The sequence below is a fragment of the Lycium barbarum genome, chromosome 6 (genome assembly GCF_019175385.1).
Source record: "Lycium barbarum isolate Lr01 chromosome 6, ASM1917538v2, whole genome shotgun sequence".
Lineage (NCBI taxonomy): Eukaryota > Viridiplantae > Streptophyta > Magnoliopsida > Solanales > Solanaceae > Lycium > Lycium barbarum.
In genome coordinates this window covers 114815936-114835836 of record NC_083342.1, presented here as the reverse complement: position 1 = coordinate 114835836, position 19901 = coordinate 114815936, and the positions used below count along the sequence as shown (strand labels likewise).

Below are 19901 nucleotides of genomic sequence, written 5' to 3'. Positions count from 1 at the left end.
TATATGATATCACCATTCGTACTAGATCGTAACTGTTACAGTCGGAACACAAATTATAGTAAATCTGAAGTTTACTAACAATAAAATTGTTATCATACTGAGACTACAAATGATTGGAAGATTGAATATCTTCAAGTCACCATGGGTAAGAAATACGTACGTGAAACGTTATCCGAGCATGATAAGATCACATACCACAATATACCAGAATTTTATTGATACAAAATCTCATGCAATAGTAAAGCAGAAGTTTACTAAAAGAAATAGCACACGTCATAGTAAACTTGAAGTTTACGAGTACAGATAATTCTTTCAGTTTACATGACTGTTTTGGAGTCCTGATTTAAATCTGATGTGCTAATTGAGTATTCGGCATATATTGAAGAACTAAAAAATTCTTCAAGAATTTGTTTGTGTTGCTTGTTCTCATAATAAGTTAATTACACCAGCTAATGTTAGGATTGAATCCCCTAAATTCTGAAAAATATAAAAGGTGAATGTGTGCCCTTTCACCTGCAATGTGATGTCTTAAATAGATGCATCTATGAGACGGTCACATGTAAGTTTATTGTCAACTGGCAGTTTGACATTTACGAAGTTGCTTGCTCAAAATAATTGAGTTGAAAACACAATTTCCAGGATATGTAATTAAGACAATTCATCTTGATAATGCTAGTTTAAATCTAAGCTGGTTTGGGATTGGATGCCTCCATAATATAACTAAACCATTGCTTATGAGAACAGAGCTTCATATGTTGGTCTGAGATATGATATGTTGCATGCAATGACACATGTATGCTTTAGACCAATATTTTATGATAAATTCTTCCCTCATAATTGATTCAGGGTCAGGAACTAGATATTTTCATCTTATTGCTTTTGATGAGCGGTATATAATTAATGGATATACCATGATGCACACAAATGGATTTCTCAAAGAATATGAGGATATGTGTTAGTTTTTCTAACATAAGGGGGAAAGAATATACAGCTAAGAAATATGTTGTGAATTATCATCAGTATGATCCTAAGATAATTCAAGTCAAATGCTGAAGGCATTTGCTGACCCCAACTATTTCATATTTCATCTGCAAAATGTTTCTAATGTCCCTGAAGGACAGAGTCTACAGCATGCATGAAGCATGGTAGACCAATCGGTTCCAACTGTAATAATCCTTGAAAAGGGGGATGAACAAATGATCATAATAAGGAGGCAATGTGCTCTTGAAGCGCCTACGACATAACACTTCATGAAAATTTATGGGAGGTTCAGGTACATGAAAATAATGAAGTGATGAGATCTCAATAAGTTATGTCGAATTGCAAACCGATACAAAATGACATCTCGTCGACGATATCTTTGATACAATATGGCGCGCAATATTATATAAGATTGTGAGAATCTGAGTTCTACGTCTCTTAAAGCATGCCGACGTAGAAATAATTACCAAGTGATATGATACATCTTGGTAAGCGTAAAGCTTATGGGACCTGCAGTCCAGACATCAGAAGATGTCACGCCATTTAACTACTAAATGGATGTTGTCACAATCTATATGTCTTACTTGATAAATTTCAAAAATTTCTGAATAATCCAAAATGGCTGAAAGATATACAAGTTCTTGGAGAACTTGTTCATAATCCTTATATAGATTAAATCAAGTAAGGTGAATGAGTTTTAATCACCTTAGTGAATATTCATTGACGAAAGGTACAAAGATGACCATGTTTACCCTTGTCTCTTTATGATAATCAAAACTTTCATATTATTGTACAAGTTGATGACTTGAATATTTCTGGAGCTCTTGAACAGTTTTCAAAAGTAGTAGATTATCTGCTAAAAGAAGTTGAAATGAGAAAATTATATTGGTCCTTGTTATACCCTATTTTAACCGAAGTCAAAATAGTTTATAACATTCCGGTAATTCTGGGGTTGATTAAAGTTTAAGGAGTCGCCACCTAATTATTTATGGTGAATTAGGGCACCTAAAGTTAATTGAAGTGATTATCTAAAGTTAACTCCGTTTTAAGGTCTACGAAACTTAAGATTCTAGGTAAGGGTTCAATTAGTCTAAAAGGAAGGTATTAGGCATCCTTTAAGACCCATTAATAATGGTTAACTGACCGGACTTATGTTAATTAATTAAGGCTAAAAATGCAGATATGATATTTTAAATATTTAAAAATATATCTTGTACATATTGCTAAAGTTATAGATAGAAATAGAATGCTATTTAAAATAAAACTTGTATAAAAGTAATAATTGCATAAAAGAGTTTTAGTTATGAATAACTGAAGAAAGCGCGGGATGTTGCAGTGTTTTATAAATATTTGGAGAAAATAAGTTATGCCGACTAACAAATTTAAAGAGTCATCGTAAGATTAATATTAATAAATTTTTAAAGGTTTTATACAAAGACTATTAGTTCAATATAAACTGTGCAAAGGTTGTTTTAACAAATACATATTTCAAATGTTGAAAAGGAGCTAAAGTGGAACAGTTACCTATGAAAACTAGTTCGTTTTTTTTTTTATTATTTCTCGAACCAAACTAACGTTAGTGTGTAAAATTTTATGATGCTTTGGAAGTGTATCTTTCTTTCTAAAAATGCCAAACTTATGAGGAACAATTAAACTTCATTTAATTTAAGACCTACATTTTCTAATTAAGACATCCTAATATAAAATAGGCTCGGTTAAAAATAAGCAATTAAGTATTTATCACAATCACACAACTAGATAAAATGTTAGTCACACATAAACAAGCATTAGAGAATGAATGTAAGATGACTAAAGCCACATTTGGCTCCCATAGAAGAGTAACGTTTTCAGTGGTCCGCCGTTTGGCTAACCACCCTCTTTGTTTTCTGTTCGGATGAAGGTCGAGAGAACGAAAGCTGAATAGGAAGATGCATGCAAAGTCCGAATGCCACATAGTCTCAAAATGAGACTGTTCGGATAGTGAGTCTTTATGAAGACTCCATTTCGCTCCGAAGTGTACATGTAAAAAAGAGATAAAGATTAGTTATATCATCTAACAGTTCTATTGGAATACACAACTAGTTGAAGGTAAAACAAGAATGCAAAGCATGATAATGACAATGAGGCAGATCGTGTTTGGACCTGCCCTCTGATCTCCAAACGTAATCAGATAGAGGACCGAATGAATTGTAATTTCGAATATGAAATAGGCCAGCTCAAGAAATGGAAAGTCAGAAGATGTCTTGTCCCCTAGTCACTATGGGTTTGAATATTTCTGAAGTATTCTATACTCTGACTAAGGAGTCATTATTAGGCTTCTTAAATTACAACTTGTATCAAACCATTCAAACACCAGTAGATATTACAAACTGTGGCACAACCCGAAATGCATCTATATGGAAATAAGCTTGTAAGCGTAGATGTATAAATTATGTAATACTTCAATCTAAAATGTTTAGATGCTGAACTTTCCAATCATCCAGGATCTAAGTAATACAATGCATATGGTTTTACCATCCTTAACACAAGTAGTAGCAAACTAGATCTATATCCATGACATGGAAACAGAATTCATGCAACCCAAATACACTTGAAGAAAGCGCAGGACATAGAGGGGTGAAGTTTCATATCCAGTTTTAAGAACTAAGTAATTAATTATTACTACCAGACTGGCTGATTTCAATTTGTTCAACATACTTAGTGAGATTATTCTAAAATATACAAAGACACTCCACAAAAGGAACACAGCATTCAGCGAGCAATCAACAAGATATGCCTACTGAATTCACGTCAACATGGCATATACAAATGTCGGGTAACAGAAGAATGCAGCAAGAGAAAAAAAAAAAAGGCAGGTGCAACAGGAGGTAAGTTAAACAACTACAATCATGAGAATTGGGCAGAACCAATTGATTGTGAATAATCAAGTATCAGATAGGTTTTGGCAATACACTTACTGGCGCAAAATTTGGACTTAAAACTCACGTCTAAACACTTATTAATCAGACATACTACATCACAGTTTAAGCGAATTTACTAACAACAATAACTAGATGAAAAGTTACTAAGACCATGTAATAATCACCATAAATGTGCATATATATCCCATATCAAACTAGATTTATCTCTTATAGGCCTTAATCTCAGGCAGTTATGGCATTGTGTAATCACTAAACTTATATGAAACATTTAAAGCATCATGACAGCGTTGTGCATCGACATAAATGTGAACAAACAGTAATCGAACACAGATTCCCAACAATCCTACGTGACTTTGAACAATAGCACTTGAGCCAAACATGATCATTTAACCAACGTATTATGTAAACTAACATCTTATCACATTCTTTGCTAATCGACAAATAGATCACAACAGATATGCTGATCTACTAACAATGACACCAAAAAAAACATCCTGATACCACAATTTAACTAAAATGTGAACCAAAACAGCAAGTAATCGACAGAAACTGATTAAAACAACTAAGGGAGGGAAAACCACCTTTGTCGGGTGCAGTGAACAGGGGTATGAATCGCGGATCGACACTCGAACGCTAACGATGCTCAGATTTTTTTTTAATGTAATCTTTTCTCGAATGGGACTGAGAATTTATTTCCGAGCTCCCGACGCACTCAAACACAACCCAAAGAGAAGAAATGTAAACTAAGTGTAGACCCAATGAAAGTCGCAACTGGAAACTGGATTTTTGTTGAAACCAAATCAAATTTGTAAAACCTTTTTTTCTTTTTTAGAGTGAGGCTCTCGACAGTGCGTCTAGCGACCTTTTTATTAATAATAAAACTAATCCTTAATAGGGAGAAGTACAAGCGCGCACACGCGGGGGTGGGGGGCTACACCTTACTTCACCAATCTTAATGAGGTAACGAGACCTCTACTAATTAACAAGCGTGCAAGAAATAAGAGCTAGAGAACAACTAAATGTTCTATGATCATCACAGAGTTTATATTACATTCTATGATGATATTACAAAGAATGATGCTTAAGTAAAAATTTAAAAATCAAGAAGAAATTTGAGTTATCAACCTCAAACTTTCTTTTACAAATGCATGAACTAAAATAGAACGCTGGCCCATCTAAAGTAACTTGATATATTTGATTAAAAAAAAAAGTCTCAAAGATAGGGGCGGATCTACAGCCCAGTGAGGGTGTTCACCCTTGGCAAAAATTAAAGTGTATATATAGGGTAGATTTTTTGTGTTTATGTACATATATATACTTTTGAATACCCTGAACAAATTGCAATAGGTTAGCTCAAGTGGTTCAGGATGTTCAAAATTGTCTCTAGCGTTTTGGCGTCGATTCCTGGAAACAACATTAATGTTATATTTAGCTTTTGCTATTTTTTTCGAACCCCCTGAGTAAAAATCCTGGATCCACCACTGCTCAAAGAGTCTTCACTCTCAAACAGACTCAATAATAGATTGGAAAAGAAGAAGAGCAAAGGGTTTATTAAATAAAGTAAATCAAGTGTAGTTATTTAGGACAGGCACGCAGGTACATATTGTTTTTAGTATCACACATTCACATGGATAAGAGTTAGAAAAGCCATCAATATTCTTAAACAGTGCATATTCAAAACTGAGAGATAAGCTATATATAAGGTCCAATTAATCATAATGGATCAGTAAATGGGAGTATATATGGGATCTTGAGAGGAGAATGTTACAACTGATTAATACTTCGGTTTTCCACATTATATAATACTCCCTCCGTCCCAAATAATTAAGTGTCACTTTAGCAAAAATCACGCCCATTAAAAAATCAGTAAATACAACGTGGCGTTTACTAAACTACTCCTATTTATTAGATGTTTTTGAGAATCGAGTAATATTAAAAAGACTACTTCTTTATGATAAGGGCATAGTTGGAAACACTTGACAATTTTTGTTTTGAATTCTAAGGTGACACTTATTATGTGACAAATTTCTTTTGCTAAGGCGACACTTATTTTGGAGCGAAGGGAGTAGAAAATGTACCTATTCCCATAACTTGTGAGTAAATCCATGTATTATTTAATGCGGAATAAATTATGGAACAAAATTCATGTTATTAACAATATATTGGTAAGAGCACTTAAATGACAAAAATAAGTTGGCTTACTTTTAAAAAAAGTTTAAGTATCAATTATAATATTATATAGCAAGAATTTAGTTATATTAAATTTGAATTATATATCTTTATGCTAAAAACTTGTAAGTTTATGCTATATATTTGTTTGGTGTCACCCTATTCTAGATTTTCAAAAATTTGCTGTCTGTTCGGACATGGACAGCTGCATGTTAGTATTGTTAAATGCACATGGTTGGATGTTAGAAAAACCTACATTCTTATACACATGGACAACCAGAAGAAACCTTCGTGCATTCCATGTTTTATGTTTCTCTTCTGATAGTAATATTTTTGCTTCTTTCTACTTCTACATATACATATATCTAAAAAGCAAATCAACGTGTTGGGAGAGTTTTACTCTTAAAGTGAGACTTATTTTACTATAAATTAATCGGACCTTAAACGAGTAATGTATATTAAGTGGAATTCATTACATAATGTAAATTCTTTGTTTGTGAATTTAGTTGAGATTATTATATATGGACGAACATAATATAGGGAATTAAAATTGCAATTAGTTCCTTCGTGTTTTCTTTGTTTTTGCTCCAACTTAAATCAATTCTGTTTACAACTCTAGTTTTAAACGATTTCTTTTTTCAACATCTCTAAAGACACACTTCAAGAAAACTAGATCGCAAGATTCTCCAAATCAGAATTGTGAATTTATGTGTTTAATGTCATTGTAAGCATAAATTACGCACATGTTTGTTAGTTGTTACTACTAAAGGCAATAAATGTATTAGTGATCAGTAGAATGCCAGCTAAAAGTATTTTGTCAAACTTAAGATAATTAGCAAAACATTACCTAACAAATTGACAATGCCCCAGAAAACAGATTGATTGGGCTATATTTCTTTTCTATTATATATAAGCGGTTAAGGAGTATGACAAAGCTTCAACGACTTGTACCAAAAATATTGCAGCTTGTACTATGAATTTAGCCCAATTCATTACTAAACGGACACGTAGATTAGCCCAATTCATTACTAAACAGACACTTAGATTCCACTTTTCTAATTTTTCTATTAGATATAAGTGTTCAAGATGGATTAACACAGCAATGAATACTTGTACCAAAAGTTATATAAATTGTACACTTTAATCAACTACTTTTTTATCCCACGTGAACATATATCATAGTACTGAATATTTATTCTCTTTTCATGTATACACGTATGAACTTCAATTTTAATTCTCCGACACATTTATTTCCTCTGTGCACTTTTACTTGTTCACTTTTGACATTTCATGTTCTTTAAGAATTAATAAATGAAATGCTCCCTCCATCCGATATTACTTGGCCATATTACTAAAAAATTCTAATATATATAAGTGTCCAAAAGGGGCGAACACAGCAACAACAAATTATATAAAAAGTTGTCTAAGTTGTACACTAAATTTAGACTTATTTCAATTGTACTTGGTTTCTTTAATTTTTTTCCAGTTGTGGGTCCACTTCATTTAACAAGTACTATTACTTGGTTTGCCGCCTATTCTCTGTACACGTATATTACACTTTTACGCTATTATATTTCTTTACTTCTACACTTCATTTTATTACTCTATTATAGAAAACACATGAAATTGTATTCTAAGCAGGGACTAACATGTATACATTTCAGAAGTTTAACATTAATTCCACCTCTTGTGTGTTTACTTTTTAAGTCATCACATGTCCGCAATGTCTCAATTGTCCTTTCATTTCCTTGATCTGGGGAAAATAAGACAAATTTTAACAACAATTGAGAAATTAAGGGGAAAATAAGAGAAAAATAAACAAAATATGGAGACTCACTAAAGAGGGCTGCTTGGTGGTTCATATAGTTGGTACTCTGAATTTGAGATTTTGTTTTAATTTTTGTTGTTTAAATTAGAGATTTGCTATTAATTTTGGTGAGTTTATTCTACAAATTTCTTTGTTAATTAGATCTAACGCAGTGTCTCAATTGTCCTTTCATTTCCTTCATTTGACATATACTTCCTCTGTCTCAATTTAACTGTCTAAGTTTGACTAGACACGGAGTTTAAGAAATAAAGATAGACTTTTGAATCTTATGGTTTTAAATTAAAAATATGTATAATGTACTAAAATATCCTTTGAATCTTGTGATTATAAACTTGACATGTACGATATTTGAATTGTCAACTTACTAAATATAAAAAGAGCTGTACATAATAAAAATAAGATAAATTTTAACAACAAATGAGAAATTAAGGGAGAAAATAAGAGGAAAAAAAACAAAATATGGAGACTCACTAAGAAGAATCGCGTTATCTTTTGCAAAATATATACAAACCATAAAAACTAACTAAAGTGAGTACCAAATTAATTATGTTGGGCTCTGTATATCGTACTAGCATAGTTTGCTAGTATACACATTATTGTCAAGAAAAGACGTACGGAGTACTTCTTATGAAAATAATTAACTAACTCTGCATCTCAAAAGAAATAGAAAAAGCATAAACATCAAATAAAAAGACAGTAATATGTTACCTTCCACTTCAGTTTGTGACACTATCTCTTTATTAACTTGTTTAAAAAAGAATGACATAATTTTTTTTATATTTAGAAATATCTAGCTATAAACTTTCACTTTTACAGCTTTTAATAGGAAGCTTTTATAGCGATACAAATATTATAGCATAATAAATTTTAAGACCAAAATATTTAAAATAACAAGTTTAAAAAATCTTCATCCTTTACTTAACGTTCTTGCTAAGTCAAACTATGTCATATAAATTGAGATGGAGGGAATGTATATCAAATAGAAGATTTCTATTTAAAATTTCTATGAAACAATATTATTGATTCGGATCATTCGTTAGGAGCAATACTCGTTAATCCTCCACCTAAAACCCCATGGCTAAGTTAGGTAACAATATTATAAGTGGTTGAATAGTACACTCTTTCCTTAATACTAGAAACGGCTAGGGTTTTGAGTAGTAAAAAGACCAATCTCTGCATCTAGGAGATTTTTGAGTTGTGCACAAAAGAAGTTCGTTTAGATCGTGAGAATTTCCGACGATGAATGAATCAAATTATAATTGTGTTAAATCTGCTTCCAGAAAAAATAAATCCCAAAGGCTTATTGGCTCTCCTGTTAGTCTCGCGAAGCGAGGATCTTGGACAAGCTCGGTCTTCCGTCAAACTACATTCCTTTGCTTCAAATCAAGCGAAAATTACCACGCATTTTCTACACACATAAAACTCGTAATAAGCTCAAAACACTCAAATTAATGATGCAACAACACAATTATGCAGAAGATATGAAACTAATATGATATAAATATATACTTTTAGCCGAATATCACTTATTTCTATTAAAATGCTTCAATTTTTGTTCAGGACAAAATATTATATTGAGCCCATCTGAGTCTATAAGTGCGTGTGCCAGCAGCTGGGTTTGGTTATATAAGTTAAGTGGGAGTGGATGGAATGGAAGCCATTTGTGGCCTGGATCTATTTGCTGACTCAATTCCACATGTAAAGTAATGTATTTCGCTATTTATGTCTAATGTCTTCTACTGAATGTCTCATTAATTAATTGCCTTACAAGGGGAACAATGATTCTGCTTAGCATACGACACAAACTAGGTGCACAAGAGGGAGGACCAACTTTGTTACTAAAATATTAGCACTTTGTTGCTTTTCCCCTAATTTAATCTAAAAAATTGTGGTTAGGACTGTGATTGGAGGGTGCTTTTTTGTTAATGCTAATTAATAGTGAATGTTTTTCCCCGTGGAAACAAAAGTGCAATGGTGAAAAGGAAAGATGGACCATATACACATATATTCATTATATTAATTGATAGCTGACCGGCCAGCATAAGAATGATTCTATTGATTTGGATAAAAAGTCGAGATCTTACCAAAGATTCTACTTAGTAGTTTTGGTTGTGTTTTGCGAGTCTTTTTCTTCTCTCAAAAGTCATATCAACTTATGAATGTGAGAATTGTCAATATTGAGATTAAATTCGTATCCCATAATCCTTAGGGGCCTAATTTTGTGTAAATCAAGAATTGAGATATGGTCTGAATTTCATATCACGATAAGCGATAAATTTTAAGCATAAAGCATAAATCAGGCTAAAAAACTAGCTTATTAGGTGAAGATTATTCAAGACTAAACAAACTTAACAATAAACAATAAGCATAACAAAAAAAAAGAGTGTGGATATTCCAATGGATTGATGAAACATATTTAATGCACGACCAAGAAGTTTAAGTGGCTTACGTATAATATTTAAGAATAAACCTATTATTATCTTTTCTAAAGTATGCACATTTTAAATTAAAATTGAGAAATAATTTTGCTCAAGTGTGAGGCGTTACTAATATTATTTTGGCATTAGCCATTGCCCATTAGGCATTCACTATTGTGTATTCGTCTCGCATACAGTGTGAGTTCTTCTATAGTCAATCCTACCTGAATTTCTTGCGCTAGCCATATTCTAGGGGGCAAAGTTCAAAATTTGTCATAATTTGGAAGTGATAAATAGAAAACGGAAAGACTAATAATCATTAATTCAAATTAACTTAAATTGATTATTTGAAACGTCCTAACACATAGACCAGAAAAAGTGGTGTGACCTTAAAAAATTCTCTTCAAAGTTAAAGAAAAGAGAGAATATAATACTCCTCACAAGTTCATGAAGTTGTTCTCTGTCAATGCTGAATTCATTCATTAGTTTCTCGTAGATCGAGAGGTCATCATAAGTCATAACTCATAGAAGGAGATATAAACAAAACTCTACTTATATATGTGAAAAACTAAATATTATTGCAATTAAATATATATTTTAGACTCCAGACTATTAACCTGGACACCTACTAAACTATCAATTGTGTCATCGTCTGCATTCTCGTCACTAGGTGGTTTGTATAGTAGTTTGAGGATTGCATGACTCATAGTAGGAAGTTACGAGGTTTATTCAACAGCGGGTGTACTATTAATGTGTTTTTTTTTTAAACATTTTACGTAATAATATATAAATTATACGTTTATATTTAGAACTCAATAACCTTAGTTCGGCTTAGTAATAAGTAAACTCAATAACCTTAGTTCGGCTCAGTAATAAGTAATCATTAAATTTTTATTCTAAACATTTTATGTAATCATATATAAATTATATATTTATAACTCAATAACTTTAAATAGTTAGAATTCAAAATTCATAAATATCAAATTATGAATCTATGATTCATTACTCATAGTAGGAATTTAATCATTATTTTTACATAACTATTACATAAATTATTTATTCAAAAAAAAAAAAAAGAGAGAGAGAGAGAGAGAAAGCAGGAACTTAGTGCTCGAATTAACCATCGATGGCACTTTTTGTGTAAACATTTGATGCATTATCCAGAACAGCAATTTCTTCAAAATAATTTATCTGACAAGTTGCAAGTAGTCCATACAATTCAAGCCAACTTGGCAAGTTATTCGGCGAAAACTTCACTACCATTGATAGGACAGTGAGCAGCACCGCCTACAACCTCTCCTTTCACAGCCACACCTGATATTATCGGCCTGTGTTCGATTTTGATCATCATTGAGTTGGAAATTTTAAATTTCGACTTTCTAAATTCTCAACCAAATTCAATTCATCCTAAATTCAATTCGATTTGTTTTTTATTATTTCGGTTTGGTTATACAAATCGATTTGTTTGGTTTGTTCGAAATTTAAATAAACAACTATTTTCGTTTCAGTTTTAGAGCAAACATAACCAAATGTAATGAGATCCTTCATCTACAACGTTATAACCAAGACATTAACCAAGAAAAGCCATAAACTTGCAAGCATAATAGCATATAAATAGCAAAATAAGAGCTTAACAACTCGTACAAGCATACAAATCCGTCAACAACACATTACATATACCAAATTAATAATCCAACATCTTGCAACTTGCAACCAGACAAACATAATAACTCAATTTGCATAATAGAGAAATAGGTACTAAGTTTAGAATATTAGATATAGAAAATATTAGGATTTGGGCTAATGGTATAAAATATAAAGTATTTACTATTAAATGTATTAGATTTAGACTATTAGTCATTAGTGATATATACCCAATTCGATTTGTTCGTCGGTTCGGTTTATAAATGAAGTCAACTGTATAAAGTATTAATTATTAAGTGTAATAGAGTTAGACTATTAGTCATTAGTTATATATACCCAATTCGATTTGTTCGGTCGATTCAGTTTATAAATGAAATCAACTGTATCCGAATTAAAAAATCATAATATTTGACAATTGAATTTGTAAACCGAAATTAAATTATATTATTCAAATCGAATTATTCAAATAGCTTCAAATCGGTTAGGAAATTCGGGTTAAATCAATTTGTTCACAGGCCTACCTGATAAGCAAATTAGCCTCTCGAAATCCAAACAACTACATGTACGTGTAAATAACGCTCGACATAAGCGCGTAAAGAACAGATATATATATATATATATATAGTCCACAGTATTAAATGGATAAGAATCCTTTTTCTCTCCTCCTCGTCATTCCAACAATCATTGCTCCTCTCTCTCTCTCTCTCTCTAAAAGAAAGAAAACATCAAAATCCACAATTTCGGACATTAACATAGAGAACTTAATCCCCTCTAAAAACCTACACCATTTTTTTCATTTCTTGTTTTTTCTCATATGGGGGCTAATGCATCTTCAATTGAGACAAATTCTGATGATAGGTTGAATTGTCTTGCATTAAAGCCTAAGCTTGATGATATACCAGAGGCATGTGTTGCTCTTGTGTTATCTTATCTTGATCCACCTCAGATTTGCAAGTTAGCCGGTATTAACAGGGCTTTTCGTGCTGCTTCATATGCTGATTTTATTTGGGAACCCAATTTGCCCTCTAATTATAAGTATATTCTTCAAGAATTGCTTGGCCTGAAAGTTGACGGGCTTTTTAAAAAGGACCTTTTTGCTAAGTTATCTCGTCCAAAGCCCTTTGATGGTGGCACAAAGGTCTGTTCTTTCACATTTTATAGTATTAAAAAATGCCAACTTTATTGTTTTTTTCCCTCTTCTTCTTTGTGCTCTCATCTGTTTTCTTTCTTTCTTTCTTTCTTTCTTTCAATGTTTATGAGTCCTGGAGTTGATGTTTTTTAATTTGGGTGACAGGAAGTATGGATTGATAAGAATAATGGTGGGGTTTGTTTGGCGATTTCATCTAAAGGAATGGCAATTACAGGCATAGATGATCGCAGATATTGGAATCATATTCCGACGGATGAATCAAGGTGTGTTTATTACTATATGTTACCATTTTATATTTTGTTTTCAACAAAAGAAATACAAAAAGGGACTGGCTCTTTTTTTTTTTTTTGTCCCCTCTCTTGGTATAATTAATTGCCTGCTTATGAGTTATACTATATACTTAGGCTTGAATAAAGCTTCAATTTTAGCACAATCTTTCTTGTTTAAGATCGAGAGAGACGTGCCTTGCATTTGCAGTCTATCCCCTGTTTCTGACCTTTGACATTCAACTCTTCACCTAATATGAAAGAAAACTTCAAAGAGGGCTACTAAATTTTTCGTGAGGGCATTTTTAATTCGGACTTAAGTCATATATGCGAAACTTTTACTGATAGTTTAACATGTTATAGCGAATTTCTTATCCTGTTTTCTGTATTAATCAGCCCGCTCATGCTATTGCAAATTTATAAGTAACATTTCTGTTTAAATATTACTGCAGTATAGTATTGTATGAAACTAATTAAACCTTTTTCATATTTCAAATTGTAATTACATCCCAATCTGAAAAACTTCTGTTTATAGCGATACAAGGAAGTTGATGGAAGACGGAAGTATTGGCAGTTCTAAGAATTTGCAACTATGCTAGATCACTTATTAAACCAAAGTATAAAATGGAAAGGATATAGGGGAGGGCGGTGTTGTTGCATTTCATTCTTTTGACCTGTGAGGGTCAATCTTCGAATAGGTCGATTCTCTCAGATATGGAATTGTGGTTGTACATAATAAGACAGCCAAAAGAAGGAATTCAGTTCATTCATTTTGGTACATTTCATGATCTGTTTGCGTTTTCCCTTGTCCTGCATATTTAGTGAACCTGGTGATTGATACTGATACACTCATTTCTTCATGTAGATTCCAAACTGTAGCTTATTTACAACAAATCTGGTGGCTTGAAGTTGATGGGGACCTCGAGTTCCAATTCCCAGAAGGGACATATAGCCTATTCTTCAGACTTCAGCTTGGTAAGGTGACAAAGAGGCTCAATCGTCGAGTCTGTAACTACGAGCACGTTCACGGCTGGGACTTGAAACCTGTCCAGTTTAAGTTAACAACATCGGATGGTCATCGTGCCATATCCCGGTGTTATCTGGACAATGTAGGAACTTGGGTGCAGCACCATGTGGGAGATTTTGTTGTTACGGATGGCACTCTTCCAACAAAGATCAAATTTTCCTTGAAACAGATAGATTGCACACATACAAAAGGTGGTCTGTGTGTTGATTCTGTGTTAATATGCCCTAGTAGCTCAGCTAAACAATTGAGTTCTTGTTGATTGCTTTTACAGCCAAAAATCTTCTTAGGTGGCCAGAATCTTTTTTTGTTCTTCTTTTTTCTGCCTAGCTGGGGAGGGGATCATTTTGTATATACTGTAGTTTTTTTTTTTTTTTTTTGATGACATGGGAACCCGCAGCCGCTACCCTTCGGGTGCGCACAGGGTAAATCCAGCTCCGGTGTAATAGCTCGCAAACCACACAGGAGAGATAACCCGCACCAGGCAAGCCCAGTGCGACGAGCTCGACCCAGAAGGCAAATCCCCTGCTGTCGTAGGCAGGGAGTTTCGAACCTAAGACCTCCATGATGAAAGCCCCATGCTCAACCAATTGAGCCACCCTTGCGGGTATTGTAGTTTGTTTTCTCCCCCGAAAGTCCCTTCATTTTTTCTTGTAGTTTCTATTCAGCGCCTAGAGGTTCAGTTTTTTGTACATTAGTCCAGGAAATGTTATTGGTAGTTGATTTTGAGCATAGACTATGCAACTCTTATTTTTCCTCTTTGATTCAATATTCACCCTCTGTAGCAGTTGGATTTTATAAAGCAGAGTAAAAACATAAAGAGATAAACACACGAAAAAAATATAAAGAGATAAACATACGAAAAAAGCCAAAGGGAACAATATATTGTATTTATACATGAAAAAGAAGTGATCTATCTACCCAATATAATTTTCTAAAAGAGTATCAATTGAAATCCCTTGGATGCCAAGTTCCTCTTTTTTATGTTATTTTAGCTCTTATTCCTTGGGGCATAGCTTGGTTTGAAAATTCCAGCAAAATTGAACACTTCTTACGTAGGAGTAATACTTTTGGTTGTTCAGATTAGTCGAAGACTCAAAAACCCAATTTGGATAAAGAAAGTAACCAGAAGGTTCACTTTCCAGAAGGTTTGAACTTTGAAGAAGGTTGTTGCAATTCTTATTTCAAGATTGTGACTAATAATATTCTGTAAAAGTTTGCGTAATAACTGAAACAATTGAAAGTTTTAAGTAATCAACTATACATTAAAATAAATAACCAGTTTGAGATATTATAAGATTTTGTTACATATAAAGTCTCCAAGTAGCATGTGGAAAAGAGCATAACTGTTGTGAAAATATCTGAATCTCAAAATATCTGAGTTCTCATTTAAAAGATCCAAATAGTGGTCCATGGTCCATCTCCATCAACCTACGTCTTTGAGCTTTATTTTCTGAAATTCCCTAATTCCAATTTTAATAGTAATTCATTTTGAGGTGGGGAGGCTTGAGTAATCGAAAAAGACAATAGTACAAGTCATTTTAGCAAACTGAATTTATTTCAATTTTTTTAAAAAAAAATCTATTCTTACTGTTCCAATTAATGTAACGTTAATTAACCACATATGATGGTCTAGTTAAAGTTTTCCAGGATGAAGAACACCAACGTGGACAGGACGTGGTATTTTATATCTATTGGCTCCCTAATTCATAAAGGCTGGCTTGTAGTTTTGAGTCAAGTATAAACACTAAACTGCGACGTAGATTTCCGCTAAAAGGCTATATTTGATTAACTGCACTATTCTTATCTCAAGACTCTAAATAGAGCTATCAACCTAATTTCCTAGTCATCTACTCTTGTTGTTGTCGAAGGAAACTTCCTACCAATCATAATTGACCTGTTATATTCAATTATTTTGGATTGCCAGACTCTAAAAAGTGAAAAGAAAAAATCTGATAATAGATAAACCTTATATATTTCGGATGCAAGATAGCAGAATAGACAGGATCACTCACATATTATCCTTCTATGGTATAAATCAAAACATGTACCGCCGAGGGAGGGATACTATGGGGTGGATGATATTTTTCCGCCCTTAATCAAAGATTACGAATTCAAGCCTTCAAGTTCTTCGTAAGGATTATAAATTAGTTTCGGGTCAGTGAATTTTCGAATGCCATATAATTATGCCAAAAAGAAAACCAGAACATGTATCTTCATTAATTAATCTTACCCCCTGTTTGAATGGTGATTTCCCGTGGTTCATTAATGTATGATTTTCTAGGAAATCGTGTTTGTTTTCATTATTCTTAAAATTATGTGGTATGGTGTTGTAAACCCGTGGTTCATTCCATGGTTATATAACCATGAAAAGTCCCAATTTTTTAAACCACGGATTTGGTGGTTTTTCCGTGGTTACGTATTTCATTTCCACCATCCACCCCACCCCCACCCTACCACTCACCCCCACCCCCACCCCTGTCCCACGCTACCACTCACCCCCACCCCTGTTCCACGCTACCACTCACCCCCACCCACCCTTGGCCATTCACCCCAACCCCACCCCCGCCCTACCACCCACCCTTACCCCCAACTACCCCACTCCTCTGCCACTCACCCCCACCACCCCAACCACCACCCACTACCCCTCACCACCGCCCAACCCCACCCCACAACAACTCACCCCACCCTCATCCCACACTACCCACCCCTCCACCACCCCTACTCACTACCCCTCACCACCACCCAATCCCACCCCCACAACCACTCACCCCCACCCTACTACCCACTGCCCCCACTCTCATCTCACAATCACCCACCTCTCCCCGACCCACTACCTACTTATATTTTAAAGTTTTTATTTTATTCTTTATCTGAGTTTTATTAATATATATAAATTATTTCTAATTAAGAGTTAAGGATATTTTAGGAAACTTACAAGTTATTATACATTACCATACAATCAAACCAAACAATACAAATGTTATTAAACCACAACAAACGATACAGTCTATCCAATAATCCAAACATTATATTCATTAAGACAGTACAATACAATACAACAATATACTATATCATACCATATTGTACATTAATGAACCACGGGAAACAACCATCCAAACAGAGGTTAGTAATTCTTTTCGATTGCACTGAATAATAGAAGTATTTAAATTTGTAGCTAAAGATTTTCAAAGCTAACTGAATAGTAGTAACACCAAGGTACACGTGTAGGTTTGACTTCTGGAAAGATCATAAACTTTTAGTGTATTCAATTTATTAATAGGCTGCACTTATATACAACTAAAAATAAATAAATTATAAACTACTCAAGACTAATCTTTCTTGTCAAAGACGATAAAATGACAGCCTTTTTTTATGGACTTACGCCTATAAACTGCAAATAACTTATAAGTTAAAAAAAATAAGTTGAGATAATCTAATTTATTTTTTTGGCTTATAAGTCATTTTCAGTTTATAAGCTGCTTTAGATAAGCTAAGTCAAATGGACCTAATTATTTTTTTGAGCTTATTTTAAGCATAAAATGACTTTAATCTGGCCAGCCAAACACTCAAAAAAGCTTAAAATAACTTATAAGCAACTTATAAGCCAATCCAAATGGGCTCCATATCTTCACGTTACTGCCAGGTTCTAGCAAAGTTTCATACGCCCTCCGTTTCATTTTACTTGACTTTTATATTAAAAAAATAGATTTTTTTATATGTCTATTTTAACAAATTAAAAGAAATTTACTATTTTCTTTCAATACTACCTTTATTATTAAATAACTGAGTTAATTCCTTGGATGGTCATCCAAATTTAGAGAATTTTCTACAAAAATCACTTTTGTTTCATTTAGGACAATAAAGTCATTCAAGTATCACTATTTCCTCAAAAAGTACTAAACACCTCAAAAGCCTTATTTTCTCCTAGTTGGCATGCCACGTTATTAGAGCCTCATATTTTTTAACAATAGACTTATTTAACTCATCAAACCCATTTAATCAAATTCTTATTTTATATCTAATCAAATATGACCCAGTTAAAAAGTGGCGAAGGAACAAACTAGCTTGTAATCTAAACGAATTAGAATTAAAAGAGAGATTTTTTTTAAAAATCTATAGATAAGTATTAAATTTAAAATTAAAATATAAAAAAAATTGTTTAGAGCTTTAATTTAATATATTGCTAGGTATTAACATGATTAACATGACAAGTTGGAATATCTATATCATAACATGAAATAAATTAAGAATATATTATATTTCATATAAGACTAATAATATAATATTTCAAAATAAAAAATAAGAGTTATAATATAATATTTTAAAATAAGTATTATAGTAATGAAAATTCTATACCTTTTGCATGAGAAACAAAAAGACCTCGATAGTATGAAAATGGAAATGCCAAAAATTGCACACTACATATATAAGAATAGATAACTAAAAATAAAGAGAAAAAATTTACGCTATCTTTATTTTTTAAATATATGATTTAATTAGAAATTTTAAAAGTTAAACCAGTACGAATGTAATTTTTGTGTCATATGTGTAATTATATTTTAATGTGAAAAAAATATGCTATTTAAAAAAAACTTGACTTTGAATAGAAAGATTAAATTACTTGAACTTTAATTTAAATTGAAAGAAAATATATTTGAATCGAGATTAAAAAGAATTTAGATTTGAAAAAGTGGCTTAATAAAAAGTATGGTTTATTTCTTTTGCCTCTTTTTAACCATGTTATATTTAATTGGGTATAAAATATGAACTTGGTTAAATGAGTTTGATGAGTTAAATATGTCTATTATTAAACTAAAAAAGGGGCTTTAGTGACATGGCATGCCAACGGGAGAGAAGGAGGCTTTTGAGGTGTTTAGGTACTTTTTGAGGAAAATAGTAATACTTTAGTGACCTTATTGTCTTAAATGAAACAAAAGTGATTTTTGTAGGAAATTCTCTAAATTTGGGTGACCATCCAAGGAATTAACTCTTTAATAACTACATAAAGTAATAGTAGTCAAATTTAGATTTCCAAAACATAATTAAGAAGGTTAGTTTTGTAAAATAAAAGCCTAATAATTACTTTGTTAAGAGGAATGCCAAATCAACATGAGCCAAGTGAAATGAAACGAAGGAGTATTTCATAAGCTTTTTACACCATCTTTATCAATTGGACAAAATTAATGATAAGAGTATATATGAGATCAAATTTAAAGAGGGGGTAAATTTGTTCAATTATTCATAGTTAAGAGACAAATCTAAACCAGTCCGCCAATAATAGGAGCATAATAGTAAACTTTAGAAAGTATCCTCTCTTTGTATTGAACTGTTTGGACGCATTGTCATTGATAAGATCTAGACAAGCACTCAAAGTGGGGGTGTCCAAAGCAAACCAACAAATCGCACTAAATTAATAATTCGAATTAAATCGAGAAAAAAATCCGACTAATGGTTTGGTTTTTAAAGAAAAACCTGAACACTATTCGTTTGGTTTGATT

At 32.5% G+C, this 19901-nt stretch overlaps 1 protein-coding gene across 1 annotated transcript; it reads left to right on the top strand.

Moving 5' to 3' along the window:
- Positions 1 to 12618: 12618 nt before the first annotated feature.
- LOC132645672 (F-box protein PP2-A13-like) lies at positions 12619 to 15132 on the top strand. Its single transcript, XM_060362799.1, has 3 exons — positions 12619 to 13098; positions 13255 to 13373; positions 14242 to 15132. The coding sequence occupies exons 1-3, from the start codon at positions 12775 to 12777 to the stop codon at positions 14660 to 14662; spliced, it is 864 nt and encodes a 287-aa protein (XP_060218782.1). The 5' UTR covers positions 12619 to 12774; the 3' UTR covers positions 14663 to 15132.
- Positions 15133 to 19901: the final 4769 nt, after the last annotated feature.